This window comes from Labeo rohita, chromosome 5, assembly GCF_022985175.1.
Source record: "Labeo rohita strain BAU-BD-2019 chromosome 5, IGBB_LRoh.1.0, whole genome shotgun sequence".
NCBI classification, from domain to species: domain Eukaryota; kingdom Metazoa; phylum Chordata; class Actinopteri; order Cypriniformes; family Cyprinidae; genus Labeo; species Labeo rohita.
Genome location: NC_066873.1, coordinates 23,491,408 through 23,508,260, shown reverse-complemented (window position 1 = coordinate 23,508,260; position 16,853 = coordinate 23,491,408). Strand labels below are relative to the sequence as shown.

Genomic DNA, 16,853 nt, shown 5'->3' with positions numbered 1-16,853 from the left:
GAGAAAACAGCACAAACATGAGCAAGTGTTAACAGCTGATGAATTCTATGCTGTTCTCTCACATTAACGTTAGTTGTTTTGTCTTAAATTATGTTATCAAAATGATCATTAGGCCTACAGCCTCATATAAACTGACAATCAATCCATCACTTAGCAATGACTAACCTCAGGTCACTGCTTGATATCTGTTAATTTGATTGTCATTGTATAAATAATCAAGTCATATCAAATACAAGCGTATTTGTATAACTCTAATATAATCTTCTGTGTCAATACTTTATTCAATTACCCAGGCATATACAATCTTAAACGTACAGAATCAATCGCAGTGTTGAAGACAAGCGACTGGAGACTCTCGAACATCCGCTGCAGTCGCAGAATGAGGCGTTTTGAACTCTGATTGGTGCTTATCGCGCGACGTCACTTTTCCGCTATTTCCATTTCTAGTGAATTCAAAATGGCGGATTAACAACAAACGAACGGTTTCGTTTTTGCAACGCAAGAGCTGTGTAAGTCGCTATATAGATTGTTTGCAGATGTGCAACTGGTTGCAGCATCAGATATGTCTTCATTGCGTCCTCCAGCAGCGTTAAAGCAGTTGACAGCAGAAGGCTGTCTAAGGTTTGAACGAGGCCAGGAGGACTGTTAGCCTGTACGCTAACTTACACACACAGGCTGTCTGTCTTAACCTGGAGAGCTGCACAAATAGACAGTTTTTGGGGGGTTTGTCGGCACCCGTGATGCCCACGAACGCTGTCTAAGTAGACAGCTTACTAGGATTAGAGACAGTCGCAGACTGATTTATGGAGACACCACCACCTGCAGGTTTATGATTATTGAATAATAATGTAATAACTTATAAAAGCAAATAGAACCATGGTATGTAGTCGTGCCGTGAAATCTACACAAATGAGGTGTTGACAGGATATATGGACCACTGTTTTGTTGTGCAGTAAAATGTGGTCATAACAGGGCTGGTGTTGTAATCCAGCATCTGCTTTGCATCTTAAAAGTCCTGCATCCTGCTGTCCTCAATCCAGATCAAGAGGTCACACGGATGGAGTGCAAAAATGTACTGGTATTAGATTGTTTTCATAAATTCTTATTCTCAGATGTCTTGTCATTAAGTGAAGTACTTTGTGATATTTGTTAGGTATGCAGGGTCTTGACCCCCCCATCCCCCCCCATCCCCCCGCCCCAAACTATAGGTTTTTGAGTAGATATGTTTCTTAAATTTGTTATATGCAGTCCCCCAATCCTCAATATATAGTTATGTAATTGAATAAACAGCACTTCACCAGTCTAAGTTACAGTACATTTCTGTTGTGTTTTAGAAAGTTGACATGGCAGATAAAAAAGGGAAATCTGTGGGGGTGAAGAGGACACTAACAAAAAGAGAACAAGAGGAAATTAAGAAAAAGGTAAGTTTTTGGAAAATGTGAGTCAGTAAACATTCAACACTTTGAGATTGAGCCCCGCACGTACGGAAGAAAAAATAGATATTGTGGCTGCAAATTGAGAATAATTTCCCACAGCCTCTTAATTTGTGCACATTTTTTATAAAATTTGCTCAGTTGTTTTATTTTAATAAAATATTTATATTTTATTATATTTATATTTCATTTATTATATTTATACTTCATTTATATCTAAAACTAATGTATGAATGGTTTGTGGCCACAAATGATCTAAATTAAAACAAGGGAATGTATAAGTACAGTGTGATTACAGTTTAACCAAAATGAAGGAATGAATGTGGGAATGAGTTCTTAATTGTCTTGGTATCTTGTTATTTTTCTCCCTAGGTTAGAGTAGTGGCACTTAGCTAAAAGCATAAACCCCCCAAAAATAGATCAACACAAATTAAAAAAAAAAAAAAAACAACAACAACTATTACTAATAATATGTTTAAGGTGGAAAAATAAGATATCTTTATTCCAAAATCTACCTAAGGTTATTTTTTTTGTTACTGACTTGTAAAACATTTCTTTGTCTCACTGTTCACAGGAGGAGGAGAAAGCTGCTGAAGTCTTTGAGGAATTTATAGCTTCTTTTGACACTAATGAAAAAAGTGGAGTGAAGACGTTTGTACGGGGAGGCATTGTAAATGCAACTAAAGGTGAGTTTTTGTGCTTTTCTTATACAAGTTTACTTTGTGTTATTTATATGCAATTATAGTAATATTTTGAATAAGGCTTTTACATTCAGTTTAAAATTCAGTTTTAGTCATTTTGTTATTGCCTTTGCCAATTCTATCTAATATTAATATTTTATTTCAGCTTTAATTAAATTATAGAAAGAAAAAAAAACGTTATATAACAATGTTCTCTGTGAATTGGGTGTTTAAGCATGTGTCTCTCTAGATCTCTGTGATCTAATTTGCTGAACTGCACAAGCTGACTTTCTGTATTGTAATGCTTATGTGTTGCTTGCAATAAAAAAAAGTTTAGAATTTGAATAGTGGGCTACTAAAACTATAAATATAAGCTGTTAAAATTAAGAAAGGAGCGAGCTATCATTGTATGCTTTTATTGTTGTTCATTTTCCAGAGGAAGAAGCCGCCGAGGTGAAGAAGAGCAAACTTTACAGACCCGCCTCTAAATTCACTTCTCCACCTCAGAATGCTTCACCTGTTCAACCTGCAGAAGTTAAAAAAACTGTAAGTGACCTTCTGTCTTCTGTAGTAAGATGAGCTTAATATCCTTTGAAAAGGTAAGACTGGGTCACAAGGAATGTGATGAGAAGATGACCCTAATATTTAAAAATGACAGCATAAATCAGTTTGGAAAGTTGAAACACAAAATACAATAATTAGTTAAACGATATTGTTGTTTTTCTATTCTAGGCTGTTAAAAAGAAAGTGGAAGAGAAGAAGAAGAGTAATCTGGAGCTTTTTAAAGAGGAATTAAAACAGTCAGTGTTTCTCTCAAAATTCACTTAATCTATTTTCTTAATGCAGGTTGTTGATTTAATGTGATTCATCACATGTATATGTTTGGCAATCAGAAAAAAAAGATCTGCCCTCAGTTTCATTGTGACTTTAAAGGAAAAGTTCGTTTCCAGAACAAAAATGTACAGGTAATATACTCCCCTCCTTACCATCCAAGTTGTTCATGTCTTTCTTTCTTCAGTTGTAAAGAAATTGTGTTTTCTGAGGAAAACATTTCAGGACTTTTATGGTGCCACTGAGTTTGAACTTCCAAAATTCAGTTTAAATGCAGCTTCAAAGGGCTCTAAATGATCCCAGCCGAGGAAGAAGGGTCTTATCTAGCGAAACGATCGTTTTTGGTTTTTTTTCTAAAAAAAGTATGTTTTATATATTTTTTTAACCTCAAATGCTCGTCTTGTCTAGCTCTGTGTAAACTCTGTGTATTCCAGTTCAAGACAGTTAGGGTAGATTGAAAAACTCCCATATCATTTTCTTCTCCAACTTCAAAATCACCCTAAAATCACCTTAAAATAGCAGGCACCATTGAAACCACTATATGAAGAGAAATCCTGAAATGTTTTCCTCGAAAAACAATTTCTTTACGACTAAAGAAAGGAAGACAACATCTTGGATGACAAGGGGGGTGAGTAAATTATCTGTAAATCTTGGTCCTGGGAGTGAACTTCTTTTAACAAGTGTTAGAAAAGAGTCGCTAAAAAGTGTTCTGTCTTTACTCAATCTGTCATTCAGAATACAGGAAGAGAGAGAGGAGCGATACAAAAGGAAGAAAGGTGACTCTGGAGGTGTATACCCAGATGTGGATTTACCTCTGACACGACGATCAAGTAAGTCTGATAAACTCACACCACACATTTCACTCTAGAAACCAAGTGGAAGCCTAACAAATCTTATTACGTGTTGTTTTGGTAGTATTTGATGATGATCCTGCAGTGCCAAACACAACAAACCTGTACATCGGCTGCATCAACCCCAAGGTGAGAAGAGGCCACAGTATTTTCACCTGCAGATTGCCAAATAATTAATTAAAAAATTTGGCCAGCACAAAAAGTGACATAGTTTTGCTTTAACAGACTGCATAACAGTGACCATATGGTGCTCTTGTAATTACACCAGGTGTGTTACACCGTATGCTTAGAATTAAGCTTTGTCTGTTTTGTTAGATGACAGAAGAGATGCTCTGTAAGGAGTTTGGGAAGTACGGTCCTCTGGCCAGTGTGAAGATCATGTGGCCTCGAACTGAAGAAGAGAGAACAAGAGTCACCAACCGCGGTTTTGTTGCTTTCATGACACGGAAGGATGCAGAGCGTGCTTTGGCTGCACTGGATGGTGAAAAACTACACTGACGTCTGTCAAAAATACTAGAGGTCGACCAATATTGGATTTTACCGATACCAATAACTAGGTTGGACTACTCTGGCCGATATGGATTAATCGACCGATAGTTTTTAAAATGGATACTGAACGGAAAATAAATAGTGTTTTACTATTTAAAAAAAAAAAAAAAAGTAGCCTACTGAACCATACTTTGTAAATGAATAAAAATATTAATATTAATTATATATTGATCATTACAGTTAATTAATTGTTGATTAATTTTAACAAAAGCAACTAAATTTTTTTAAATATATCAGTAAATGCTGAAATTAACACACTCTAACAGGGAACCATGCTTCTATTCTACAGCTTTTACCAATCTTAATATTATAAATGGACTTTTGCACATATTGTAAAGTGCTACCATTACAGCAACAATCAAGCTAAAGATGGCCATCTTTAAATATCTACACAAAGGCCACAGTATTGAAATTGCATACATATGGATATTGTGTACTTTCACAATTTAACTACTTCTATTCTAGAACATGTGGTTATCTAATCAAAATATAAAAATATGTTAGTCACACAACAGGCAAAAGTGCAGTGCCACGTCTAGAAGAACTCACAGCTATCCGGTATCTCACACACTGGACGCATTGCATTCAATTCAAGCGGCGGTCTACAAGACTTTATTTGATCACCAAACGGGCAAAAGTATACTGCTGTCTCCACTAATGCAGCATCTACTCAACAAATTCATGCTTAGTAATGACATAAAAACATGCACTACAGTATATTGTATACACCGTTTCGTTGTCGATGTTTTAAATCCGCCTTTGAAGTGTCCCGCACTGTGCAGCGCACAGTGTCACGTGTCTAAACAAACGGCATGTGCTGTCAGTGATTTCAAAGACTATAGGGACTTTGCTGTATAATGACAACCTTCAACGGACCATCAACGGACCCAACCCGGAAAAAACTATTGGAATGGATTTTTGCCAATAACCAATAGTTCCGCCAATCAACTATCGGTGCTGATGAATCGGCAAAACCGATACATCGGTCGACCTCTAAAAAATACAGTTAGTTGGACGGTTTTGACATTTGAGCTCTGGTGTTTGTGTTTTGCAGGTAAAACAATAATGGGTTTCGAAATGAAGCTAGGTTGGGGGAAGGCAGTACGTATTCCCCCGCAACCTCTGTACACCCCCATCGGGGTGCTGAAGACCACTGCCCCCCCTCCACCCTCTGGACTGCCGTTCAACGCCCAACCCAGAGACCGCTTCAGAAATGACTTCACCAAACCACGCAGCCGCTCACAGGAAGACTTTTACAAGGTAATCACATGCACTGTCTAGTGGTATAGTAGAGTGTGGTATGCCGAAGTCAAGGTATTTGTACAATTTTATCTGCTGGCAAGATATTCTGAGAGCATGAAGCATTACTGAGGAAACAGAAGTTTAGTTTTTATCAGTAAATAAAAAAGTAGAAAAATGTCACGAATGAAGATTACTGCTTGATGGTTTTAGGTTGATGCCTAAAATCATTGAATTAAGATTAAATGAAGAGACAAATTTTGGAATCTGAATGGAATCAAAGCTTTTTATTTTTAAATAAAATATATTATTTTTCTTCACACATCAAAAGTTTGGGGTTGGTAAGATTTTTAAATGTTTTTGAGGAAAGTCTCTTATGTTCATCAAGGCTGCATTTATTTGATCAAAAATACAGTAAAATATTTTTATTAAAACATAATAACAATTAAAAATGACATTTATTTCTTGTGATTGCACGATAAGAAGCATTTCATCTTATTATTATTACTTGGTAGCTAATTGAAAGCAATGTGTTTCTTCTTAATATATTTGCGGAAACAAATTCTAATTTTTCACAATTCAATAAATAGAAAGTTCAAAGGAACAAATTTATTTAAAATAGAAATCTTTGTAATATTATAAATGTCTTTACTGCCATTTTTTATCAATTTGATGCTTCCTTGCTGAACAAAATAGTCAGATTCTTTTTAAATAATGAAATGAACTGACCCAAAACTTTTGAACAATAGGGTATATTAAATGTAGAGAAATGTTTTGGAGTCATACTTTAGCTGCACTGTCAGAGAAATTAATTTAATGTTTCATTGTTAGAGAAAAGTTCAAAATCAACTCAGTGTGAATTCACATTGTTGTAGGAACACTTTAAAGTAAATTGATTGAACCTATATGCAGTGTTGGGAGGGTTACTTCGGAAATGTAATAGGTTACAAATTACAAGTTGCCCTATTTAAAATGTGATAAGAAGTGTAACTATTTCAATTACTTTGTTAAAGTAATATAACTGATTACATTTGATTACTTTTCTAAATTTAACTTTCTAATTTTTTTTTTTTTTTTTTTTTTTTTAATTTTCTAAACCGTTTATCATTTTCAAGCATTTAAATGCAGGCAGGGTTAACCTTACAGCAGTACTCAACACAGATTACTGTCATACTTTCAAAATCCTTCATCGCTATAAAAATGTCATTTTAATGCACAGCCACCACAGAATTAAACTTTGGCACCTCTTGTTACTTTGAACTTGTTAAATACTGATTTAAAATCAAAGCAAGATGTTGTTTATTACCTATGATACTGTTTTTGAAATCTAATCTTTGTGTAGCTATGACAGGAAACACTGGCATCTAACAATGCCTTGGAAAAAAACAGTTAATCTTTAAAAAAAAAATAAAGCATACACACACCCAAAGAATGTACACAAAATTCCTGAAACATTGGTGTCTTAAATTTTAGAGAAGTCAATGCAATTTTGAAAAGAAATCAACCAAATCTGTATGTGTTCAAATATTCAGATGTACCCCCCCCCCACACCTTGCAGTCATTAACATTTTCATAAGTAACTGTAATTTAATTACATATTTATTTTATAATTAAATTACGTAACTAGTTACTCCCAACACTGCCTATATGTGTATCTTTTACTAGACAAAGAATCACAAGCAAATTAAACGAGGTAATTGTACAGAAACACTGCAGTGACCTTGGTTTTAAATTCAGTAATGTTTAATACACTGGGGGACATCCTGTGTAATGAGACGTTTCATTTCTACCAACCTGTTTGGCTTCTTAGACTTTCAGATTCTATTAAGACTAATTGGCTGGTCTCCTCATATCACTTTTTGATTGGTATGTCAAAGGTTAGTCCGCAAACACGTCAAATCCAGATCCTCCTAGTCTTAAATAAAATCATCAATGATGACAGAGCTTGAAATCTGTTTGACATGGGGAACAATATTCGATTTACTAAAGTTCTTTTGGATATAATACAAAGTTGTTACTAAAACTATACATTAGAGAGTATTTTTACATTACAGATAGTGTGGGAGTTGTATCTTTGTGAGGACTTTCATGTTAGATTCATAAGCTTTAAGCTGGAATAAAAATGACTTTAGTGAAACCGGAGAGGTTGGAGAAAGTAAAGTGTCTGATGAATACACAGAATGTTCCTCAGACAGAGCAAGAGGCAGCGGTAAGATGAACTCGTCTGTTTGCGGAGCATGTTTCCAGAGGTTTAGCTGCTGCTGCTGATATTAATCATGAATATTCTGCAGTTTGTTTAAATATAAACTCACTGTATTTTTGTATCTTCATCATTTGGTTTGACGTCATGAACAGACTCTGTCCGAGGCCGTAGTGACAGTGGTAATCCCCCCAGAAAGGTACACATTCTCTGTCCATTTATTAAAGCACCATTGCCACTGAAACACACGCACAAACACAATCACCTGTAGTCTGACGCCTAAAGCACAGTGCTTAGTTCACTAGAAACATACTGTAAGACATCATTGATCTTAGATCGTAACCAAGAAGATCACTCATACGCTCCCAGATACATGCACATGCCTAGAGGTTACCCATCTTTAGCAGCTACTCTAGTCTGTTAATACAAATGCGTTTTAAATAATAGAAATCATTTCATACCCAATAATTGCTACTGTGAAAACGTGTAGAACACCACACAGTGGCCTTTTTCTGAACTAACATTGTACTAAAACACACTCCCTTAACGGTCTCATAGGGCCATGGTAACATCAGAAAGCAATCTTATTTGGAGTGGACAGAAAATTCAGAGCAAAATACAAGTTTCAAACTGCCAGACAGTGAAAATGAAAGAAGAAAAAGATAGAACTGACATGGTAAGGCTGTAAGGACTATATGGAGTGATGGAGAAAGATGGAGAAAATAAAAGAGTGCCCTTGTTCATTCTCTCATCCATCTCTTTTGTGGCTGATAGGAACCTGCTGGGCTTGATACACAGAATGATTGAGTTTGTGGTGAGAGAGGGACCCATGTTTGAGGCCATCATCATGAGCCGGGAAAAGAACAACCCTGACTTCAGGTATGTGAGGTGTTTTGTGCTTGTTACAGAATATTTGAAGCATTAAAATTTATAGATGGCTTGCTCAACGTAAAATTCATGAAATTCGAAATGCATGTTATTGTTTATATTGTAAATAATTCATGCTCGCTGTTCTTTTAATTTTTATTTGACCTTATGATTTTTATCACAGTGTTGTTAGTCAAGCTTCTGTGAAAAAACTAAATGGTGCGGTGTTGTACAATATGGAACAAAAGCAAAGTTCTAACATAATACTGTTCTTAACAGTATGAAAGAAAAGATCTGTTGCTACTTGTTACATTGTGACTTCTGATTAAAAATGTTGAGCTCAAAACTAATTTTAAAAATAAAATATGCTCAAATTAATCATTCACTCTAAGATAAAGGGTGGATTTCGGGTTAATGATATCACAGAATTTACCGGTATTTTGAAACTGATGTGTGAATGGTGCTTTACCGGTAAAAAGACAGTGCATTTTTGTATTTACTGGTAAAGTTGTTCTGGTTATTTTACGGCAATTTACTGGTATTACTGAATGAAATTACTGAGTGAAAAGGGCTATATTCAAGTCTTCCGAAGCCACATGATATTAAGGCTCAGAAATGTTTACTGCACTTATTTCATATATTGCAAATCTTTAACCAGTGACGTTTGGCACCATTGACGTCAAACCTGGTGTAGTCACCCACCAATTCAGCATCCTGTTAAATGCCTCTTTTTGTGTTTCATGGAAGAAAGAGAATTATTCAGGTTTAGAACATGAAGGGAAGTAAATATTTGATTAAAATGTTTTCTTAAGACTTCTGCGTGCCATACGTGTATTGAATATCTGGTTAATGTTGCAGGTTTTTGTTTGATAATAAGAGTCAGGAACATGTGTACTACAGATGGAAACTCTACTCCATTCTACAGGTAAATAAGTCATTACCTTTCATGGCTAGACACAGTCTTACTCTCAAAAATAAATTATATAATTTTCATTTATGTGAAAGCTGTTAAACATTTATCTGTGCCTGTGTCCTTCTTTCAGGGAGAGAACCCAAATAAATGGAGAACATCACCATTCAGAATGTTTCGAGGCGGGTCTTTATGGAAGCCACCTCTCCTTAACCCATATCTCCATGGTGATGAGGAACCAGAAGAGAGCTCCTTCCCTTCTCAAGAGGAGGAGCCAAAGAAAGGGCACCTGAAGGCAGAGTAAACATGTGTTCCTCTCCGACAAAAATAGATGTTGTAGGCCGTGTGTTTCTTTGAAATAAAACGCACATAGGCCTGTGATGTTTGGGTGCCCACATACATTTGGTTCTGTAATGTATGTGCATATTGAATGTGTTTGTTGTGTCTTAGGCACAGAGAGAGGTTGGAGGCCTTGCTGAGAGGGCTGAATCCTCGCAGGGATGAGATTGGTGATGCAATGCTATTTTGCCTGGAGAGAGCGGAGGCTGCCGAGGAAGTCGTCTCTTGTATCACTGAATCTCTGTCTATAGCACACACACCGCTGCAGAAGAAGGTACAAACACGATTACAGTAGTACAAAGACACAGTTGGAGTTCACAAATCACAGCTGGAGTTTGAAGCGTAGTCTTTCTTCACACTTTTGAACCTTTTTTTTTTGATGTCTTGTGTATTTTGCAGATTGCCAGACTTTACCTGATATCAGACATCCTCTACAACTCCTGTGCCAAGGTTGCCAATGCATCTTATTACCGCAAATTGTAAGTCACTTGTGCAAAATTTGTATTTAATGGTTTTCTTGATTGCGTTTATGCTTTTTGCAGTGTCTTTGAAATTGTTTTCAAGTAATTTGTTTCAAACCTGTAGCATTGACATGACAATATATGTATTCTGAAAAAAATTACATGGAAATAGCGGTGTGCTACGACACTGTTTTAGTGGCATGTTAAAAAAATAAATAAAAATCTAAGATTTTGAGAATAAAGTTGTAGCGATACAAGAATAAAGTCGAAATATTTTGAGAATAAAGTCAAAATTACGAGAGTAAAGTAGTAGCAATAAGAGAATAAAGTCAAATTAAGGTCAAAATTATGAGAAAAAAGTTGAAATATTTTGAGAATAAAGTTAAAATTATGAGAATAAAGTCGTAGACAAAATATTTTGAGGAAAAAAATCTAAATTATGAGAATGAAGTCGTAGCAATACGAAAATATAGTTTAAATATTTTGAGAATAAAGTCAAAATTGCAAGAATAGTCAGCAATGTGAGAATAAAGTTGAAATATTTTGAGAATAAAGTCGAAATTACGGGAATAAAGTCGTAGGAGAAATATTTTGAGGAAAAAAGTCAAAATTACGAGAATGAATTCATAGCAATACAAGAATAAAGTTGAAATGTTTTGAGAATAAAGTCAAAATTGCAAGAGTAAAATCATCACAATACGAGAATAAAGTTAAAATATTTTGAGAATAAAGTCGAAATTACGAGAATAAAGTTGTAGGCGAAATATTTTGAGGAAAAAAGTAAAAATTACGAGAATGAAGTCGAAGCATTTTGAGAATAAAGTCTAAATATTTTGAGAACAAGGTCAAAATTACGAGAAAAAAGTTGTAGTGATCCGAGAATAAAGTTCAAATAATTTGAGATTAGATGGTCTAATAATTGAGATGCACAAACACAAACGAAAGCTCTGAAAGTTTCTTTTTGTCCTGCTGTGTAATAGTTTTGAGACAAAGCTGCCGCAGATATTCGGAGACATCAGTGAAGCGTATCGGAACATCCAGGCCCGACTCCAGGCAGAGCAGTTTAAGGTGAGAACAGTCTGTTCTAGCACGTCATCTGTCTCCAGCTCCTCCCCTGCTGAGATCTGTGATCCCACTCCCCCTCTACATTTCTCTCTTTCATCTCTCTCGATCTGCAGCAAAGAGTTATGGGATGTTTTCGCGCGTGGGAAGACTGGGCAGTTTATCCAGACTCCTTCCTGATCCAACTGCAGAATATATTCCTGGGGCTTATCAAACCTGGAGAGGAAGTCATTGAGAGACCAGAGGTGACCTGTGGTCAACAGCTAAAAAAAACTATATCTGATCTGTATAGTGTACTATGTGTAATATTCATTTCCCTACCTATTCTCTAGCCCAAGTCTCCTGATCTGGATGGGGTACCATTGGATGGTATTTCTCTAGAGAGAGGTGAAATTGATGGTACACCCCTTGATGACCTTGATGGGTCACCTTTGAACTGGGATCCATCCTCTATAGATGGTGTACCGGTTGACGACATCGACGGTGTTCCCCTAGGAAACTCTATAGACGATATTGATGGTGTGCCATGTAGGTAGAAGGGTTTGTTTATCTTGTTAAGTTTTTATTATAATGTTAATGCTATTTGTAGCCTATTTCCTAATCTGAACACAGTGAAAGTGTTCAAACACACACAATATAGATTTTATTTAAGTTACAAATGTTTATACTTTGTGCTTGTTTTTGTGTTGATCATCTAGTTGATGAGGGCGCAGATAAGACTTTACCCACTGTTGCACTGTCTAAATGGGAGAAGGTGGAGGATTCAGAATCCTCAGGTACAATCCCTTTTCCACTCATTTTATTGACTGCTTTTCCCAGACTATCCCATATATTATATACATATATGACCCTGGACCACAAAAGCAGTCATAAGTTGCACAGGTATATTGGTAGCAATAGCCAAAAATACGTTGTTATGGGTCAATTTTTCTTTTATGCCAAAATCATTAGAATATGAAGTAAAGATCATGTTCCATGAAGATATTTTGTAAATTTCCTACCATGAATATATCAAAATATATCAAAACTTTTTGCATATATCAAATTTTTGATTAGTAATGCATTGCTAAGAACTTTGTTTGGACAACTTTAAAGGCGATTTTCTCAATATTTTTAAATAGTTGTATCTCGGCCAAATATTGTCTTATTCTAACAAACCATACATCAATGGAATGCTTTGTATTTAGCTTTCAGATAATGTATAATGATGTATAAATCCTTATGACTAGTTTTGTGGTCCAGGGTTATATATGTATGTTTCTTTCAACTGCTGCATCCTTTTAAACTTTAAAACTGTAAACTGTTCTTATCATTTCAGCCAAGAATGACTCAGACACCGAAGTAAATTCAAGGTAAGACCCTGCTGGATGTTGTTCATTTTATTCATTGTTCTCTACAATGAGTGAATCATTCAGTTTTATCACGTGATACTTGATTGGAGCATTTCAACAGCTTCATCAAGTCACATGCTTTCTTTTACTGCTTTCTTTATGGGGACTATTCACTAAACATTCTGTTCTAAACAGTCTTTTCTTCTCATCAAGGCTGTGTTTATTTGGTTCAAAATACAGAAAAAAAAAAAACGGTAATATTGTGAAATATTATTGCAATTTAAAATTGTGGTTTTCTTTTTTTATATACTTTAAAATAGAATTTATTCCTGTGATGAAAAGCTGAATTTTCATCATTTTTACTCCAGTCTTTGGTGTCAAATGATTCTTCAGAAATCATTCTAATATGCTGATTTATCAATGTTGGATACAGTTGTGCTGCTTAATATTTTTTTGGAAGTTTTGATACATTTTTCTGATGAATAAAAAGTTAAAAAGAACAGCATTTATTAAAAATAGAAATCTTTTGTAACAATATAAACCCCATAAAAAAAAAATTACATTTTTATTCTTTCTTCTTTAAAAGAAATGAATACATCAATTCAGCAAGGATGTGTTAAATTGCTAAAAAGTGATAGTGTATTGTTAGAAAAGATTTTTATTTTGAATAAATGCTGTTCTTTTTAATATTTTATTAAACAAAGAATCCTGAAATAAGTATCACATGTTCCAAAAAATATTAAGCAGCACAAGGGTTTCCAACATTGATGATGATGATAATAATAATAATAATAATAACAATAATAATAATAATAATAATAAATTAGCATATTAGAATGATTTTTGAAGGATCATGTGACACTGAAGACTTGAGTAATGCTGCAAATTCAGCTTTGCATCACGTGAATACATTACATAAAAAATAGAAAACCATTAGCAGCAGCTATTTGCACTAAGTGTAAATAGTGATAGATGCTTTTTACACTAGGTGTAAATAGCAATTAGATGGATGGATGCTATTTATATTAATTGCAAATAGCAATGGATTCTACTTATATTAATGAAAATAGCAGTATTTTTAGCAATATGCTATTTACACTATGTGCAAATGGCTATAGATTGTATTTACACTGTTAAAATAGCAAAAATTTTCTGCTATTTATATATCTGCACCTCAGTATTGTAGTACATTATATAACTGTATATTTTAATTGGATGCCACCTTAGTGGGACAATAAAGCCCTTCCTACACCTACCTTAAACTTTTTATTATTTTTTTTTAATTGAAAATAAATGCCTTTTAGATGTGATACGAGATTTGAAAAGGGAGAAAAAAATTTAGGGAAAATGTGGGCTTGATCGTGTCAAAAAGCATGCGCCTTACCATCTGCAACACTGGAACTGATGTTTGTCAAGCGTCTTTTGTAGTGTTGACTACCTCAATCATATGTTGGTGGGCGGAGTTAGTGTAAATAGCCTCTGCCAACAAGGCGGGCTATTTGAACTTAGTGTAAATACACATTCCATTATTTTAAATTGTAATAATATTTCACAATATTGCTGTTTTTTCTGCATTTTTGACCAAATAAATGCAGCCTCGATGAGCATAAGAGTTTTTTTAAAAAACAAACAAACAAAAAAAAATCTTACTGATCCCAAACTTTTAAACAGCAGTGTATATAAATAGAATAGAATAAAACAGAAAATGCACCACTCTTTTTAGTTTTGGTTCCCTCATTGTTTCCTTCCCTGTCTTTGTCATGCAGTGGCCTGAAGGAAAACGATGGTGACTCTGATATGAGCAGTGATGAAGCTGACAGCCCCAGCAGGTATGAGGGGGCGGAGTTTAAGAGTTCTCTGAGAAACTTTGAACTGTCTGAAAGCAAAAGGACACGCCTCCGAGAACTGGAGGTTAGTCACTCGCTCTGTATTTCACGTCTGGCTCCCCTTCCCACACACTCTTAGACAGACATAGCTCTGAAACTAACTGTGTTGCCAGGCACTATAAAAATCTAGTTATGCATATTGCAGGTGAAGGTGATGAATTTTCAGGACGAGCTGGAGTCGGGTAAAAGACAGAGGAAGTCCAGTATGACTCTGCAACAGCAGGTTCAACACTACAGAAACAGACTGCTACAAAAGGTACACACACAAACTCTCAAATATAATCAGCTGCATAATAAAGGTTTTAATGGGATAGTTCACCCAAAAATAAAAGTTCCGTCGTTACTTACCCTCATGTCGTTCCAAAGCTGTAAGACCTTCGTTCATCTTCGGAACTCAAATTAAGATATTTTTTAAGAAATCCAAGCACTTTGACACTCCATAGACACTGTTGACTTCTGGTAAATCAAACACTTATTTCTGTCCTTTTTGTTTTGATGCTTCTCCTTTAGGAGTTTGACAAGGACGACCAGGAAAAGAGAGACAAATATTCACAAAAACAGAAAGACCGGTCCAAAAAAGACGAGCGAAGAGATAAAGGGGAGGACAGGAGTAAAACAAGGGATAAAGAAAAAAGTAGAAAGAGTGAGGACAGAGAAAGGAGCAGAGGAAGGAGTCGAGACAAAGACGAGAGGAGAGAGAGGTATGCACACACACACACACTTTTGTTTTTTTAATTACTATAATTAGCAGTCCCATTCTTTTTTTTTAAAGCAGTCATTCACAACTATAATTTACTTGCTTGTCACTTATGTCGTGTATGTGGATTTACCCAGCATTTACCACTCAATTTATCCTCTATCACTCTTTGTCTTTCATGAAGAACAAGATCCCGATCACCGCGCAAGTCAAAACGCTCTCGGTCGCCTTCACCACAGCACAAATCCTGGAGGTCATCGTCCCGATCACCACATCGCTCGCACAAAAAGACCAAGAAGAGCAAACACTGAACTCTGACCCTTTGAATCCATTGTCCTTTGCAGTCATCTCGTAAGACAGCCTGATGGAGCCTATGGATGGACTGCTTTTGTCATGCACATCAACATGTTTCTATTCCACAGTTCTTTGATTACGGACTGGCTGATTTATAGCTGTTCATTTGTTTCCAGAGGAGTCCTCAGTGTGGCTGCTGCAATCACAACCCTGGGCTTGGCTGAGTTTTTCTAAGATGAAGTGTGAACTTGTACAGATCTTCTTTTTGTTTTGTAAACTCTTTTATTTGTGTTTTCCTCTTGTTTTAAATCCGGTGTTTAAAAAAAATGCTGCAAGATTGACCCCTCCGCCTCCAAACTTTACAATAAAAACAATTGTGGAAGGAAAAACGTGTCTTGTGAATATTGTATAAGCAGTTTGAGGTTTTTATAAAGCAGTTGGAAAACATTGTTGAATATATTTGAATGCTTTATAGTGGTTTCTATGAATGGTGTTCACAGGAAGCTCAGAATAAAGCTGCTAGAACTACTTTTTTTGTAAGATCTTGTTTGGACTATTGCTCTGCCATGAAAGTTTTTGACTTGAAAGAAAACTGATTGTAAAAGACTGAAAATTCTGTCATTAATTACTCACCCTCACGTGGCTCCAAACCCATAAGACCTTTGTTCATCTTCAGAACACAAATTAAAGATATTTTTTTATGAAATCTAAGAGCTTTCTGACCCTGCATAGAACATTGTTAAAATAGTCCATGTAGGAGAAAGATTGATGAATAAAACTATTTTGGATTTTTTTGCACATGCAATGATTCTTGTAGCTTCATAAAATTACGGTTGAACCACTGATGTTACATGGACTATTTTATCGACGTTCTTGGTACCTTTCTGGATCTCAACTGTGGAATGACCCTTGCTGTCTATGCAGGGTCAGAAAGATCTTGGATTTCGTCAAAAATATCTTAATTTGTGTTCTGAAGATGAATGAAGGTCTTATGGGTTTGGAACAACATGAGGGTGAGTAATAATGACAAAACTGTCATTTTTGGATGAACTATCCCTTTAACTTATTTGAAAACCACCCTCTAATATCTTAATAAATTTCACAACAATTTCAAGAAGAGTTACAAGTTAATACCAAAAAAAAATCAGATCTGAATAATGACAATAAAGAGGAAAAAAAACCATAATATGCAAATATTAAATTAGATTTAAATACTTAAAAAT

At 35.2% G+C, this 16,853-nt stretch overlaps 1 protein-coding gene across 3 annotated transcripts; it reads left to right on the top strand.

Moving 5' to 3' along the window:
* Positions 1-419: 419 nt before the first annotated feature.
* On the top strand, positions 420-16,140 carry zgc:163098 (uncharacterized protein LOC100037380 homolog). Of its 3 annotated transcripts, none has more exons than XM_051110427.1 (24): positions 420-509; positions 1,335-1,421; positions 2,008-2,119; positions 2,550-2,659; positions 2,846-2,913; positions 3,680-3,774; positions 3,860-3,924; positions 4,111-4,276; positions 5,399-5,604; positions 7,939-7,982; positions 8,558-8,662; positions 9,509-9,575; positions 9,694-9,860; positions 10,011-10,173; positions 10,299-10,378; positions 11,341-11,428; positions 11,539-11,667; positions 11,755-11,950; positions 12,121-12,198; positions 12,741-12,774; positions 14,520-14,664; positions 14,785-14,895; positions 15,150-15,340; positions 15,521-16,140. In XM_051110427.1, exons 2-24 carry the CDS (start codon positions 1,344-1,346, stop codon positions 15,645-15,647), a joined length of 2,625 nt encoding a protein of 874 aa, XP_050966384.1. In that variant the 5' UTR covers positions 420-509; positions 1,335-1,343; the 3' UTR covers positions 15,648-16,140. The 3 variants fall into 3 exon arrangements, with proteins under 3 accessions (XP_050966384.1, XP_050966385.1, XP_050966383.1); XM_051110428.1 differs by lacking the exon at positions 420-509 and adding an exon at positions 541-825; XM_051110426.1 differs by lacking the exon at positions 420-509 and adding an exon at positions 872-1,072.
* Positions 16,141-16,853: the final 713 nt, after the last annotated feature.

What these genes read in the sequence shown, in the direction of transcription:
- zgc:163098 (XM_051110426.1), top strand. An exon ending in AAAGGGCACCTGAAGGCAGA is followed by an intron (nt 9,861 to 10,010) that starts GTAAACATGTGT and finishes GTTGTGTCTTAG; the next exon opens with GCACAGAGAGAGGTTGGAGG. An exon ending in GACACCGAAGTAAATTCAAG is followed by an intron (nt 12,775 to 14,519) that starts GTAAGACCCTGC and finishes TTTGTCATGCAG; the next exon opens with TGGCCTGAAGGAAAACGATG.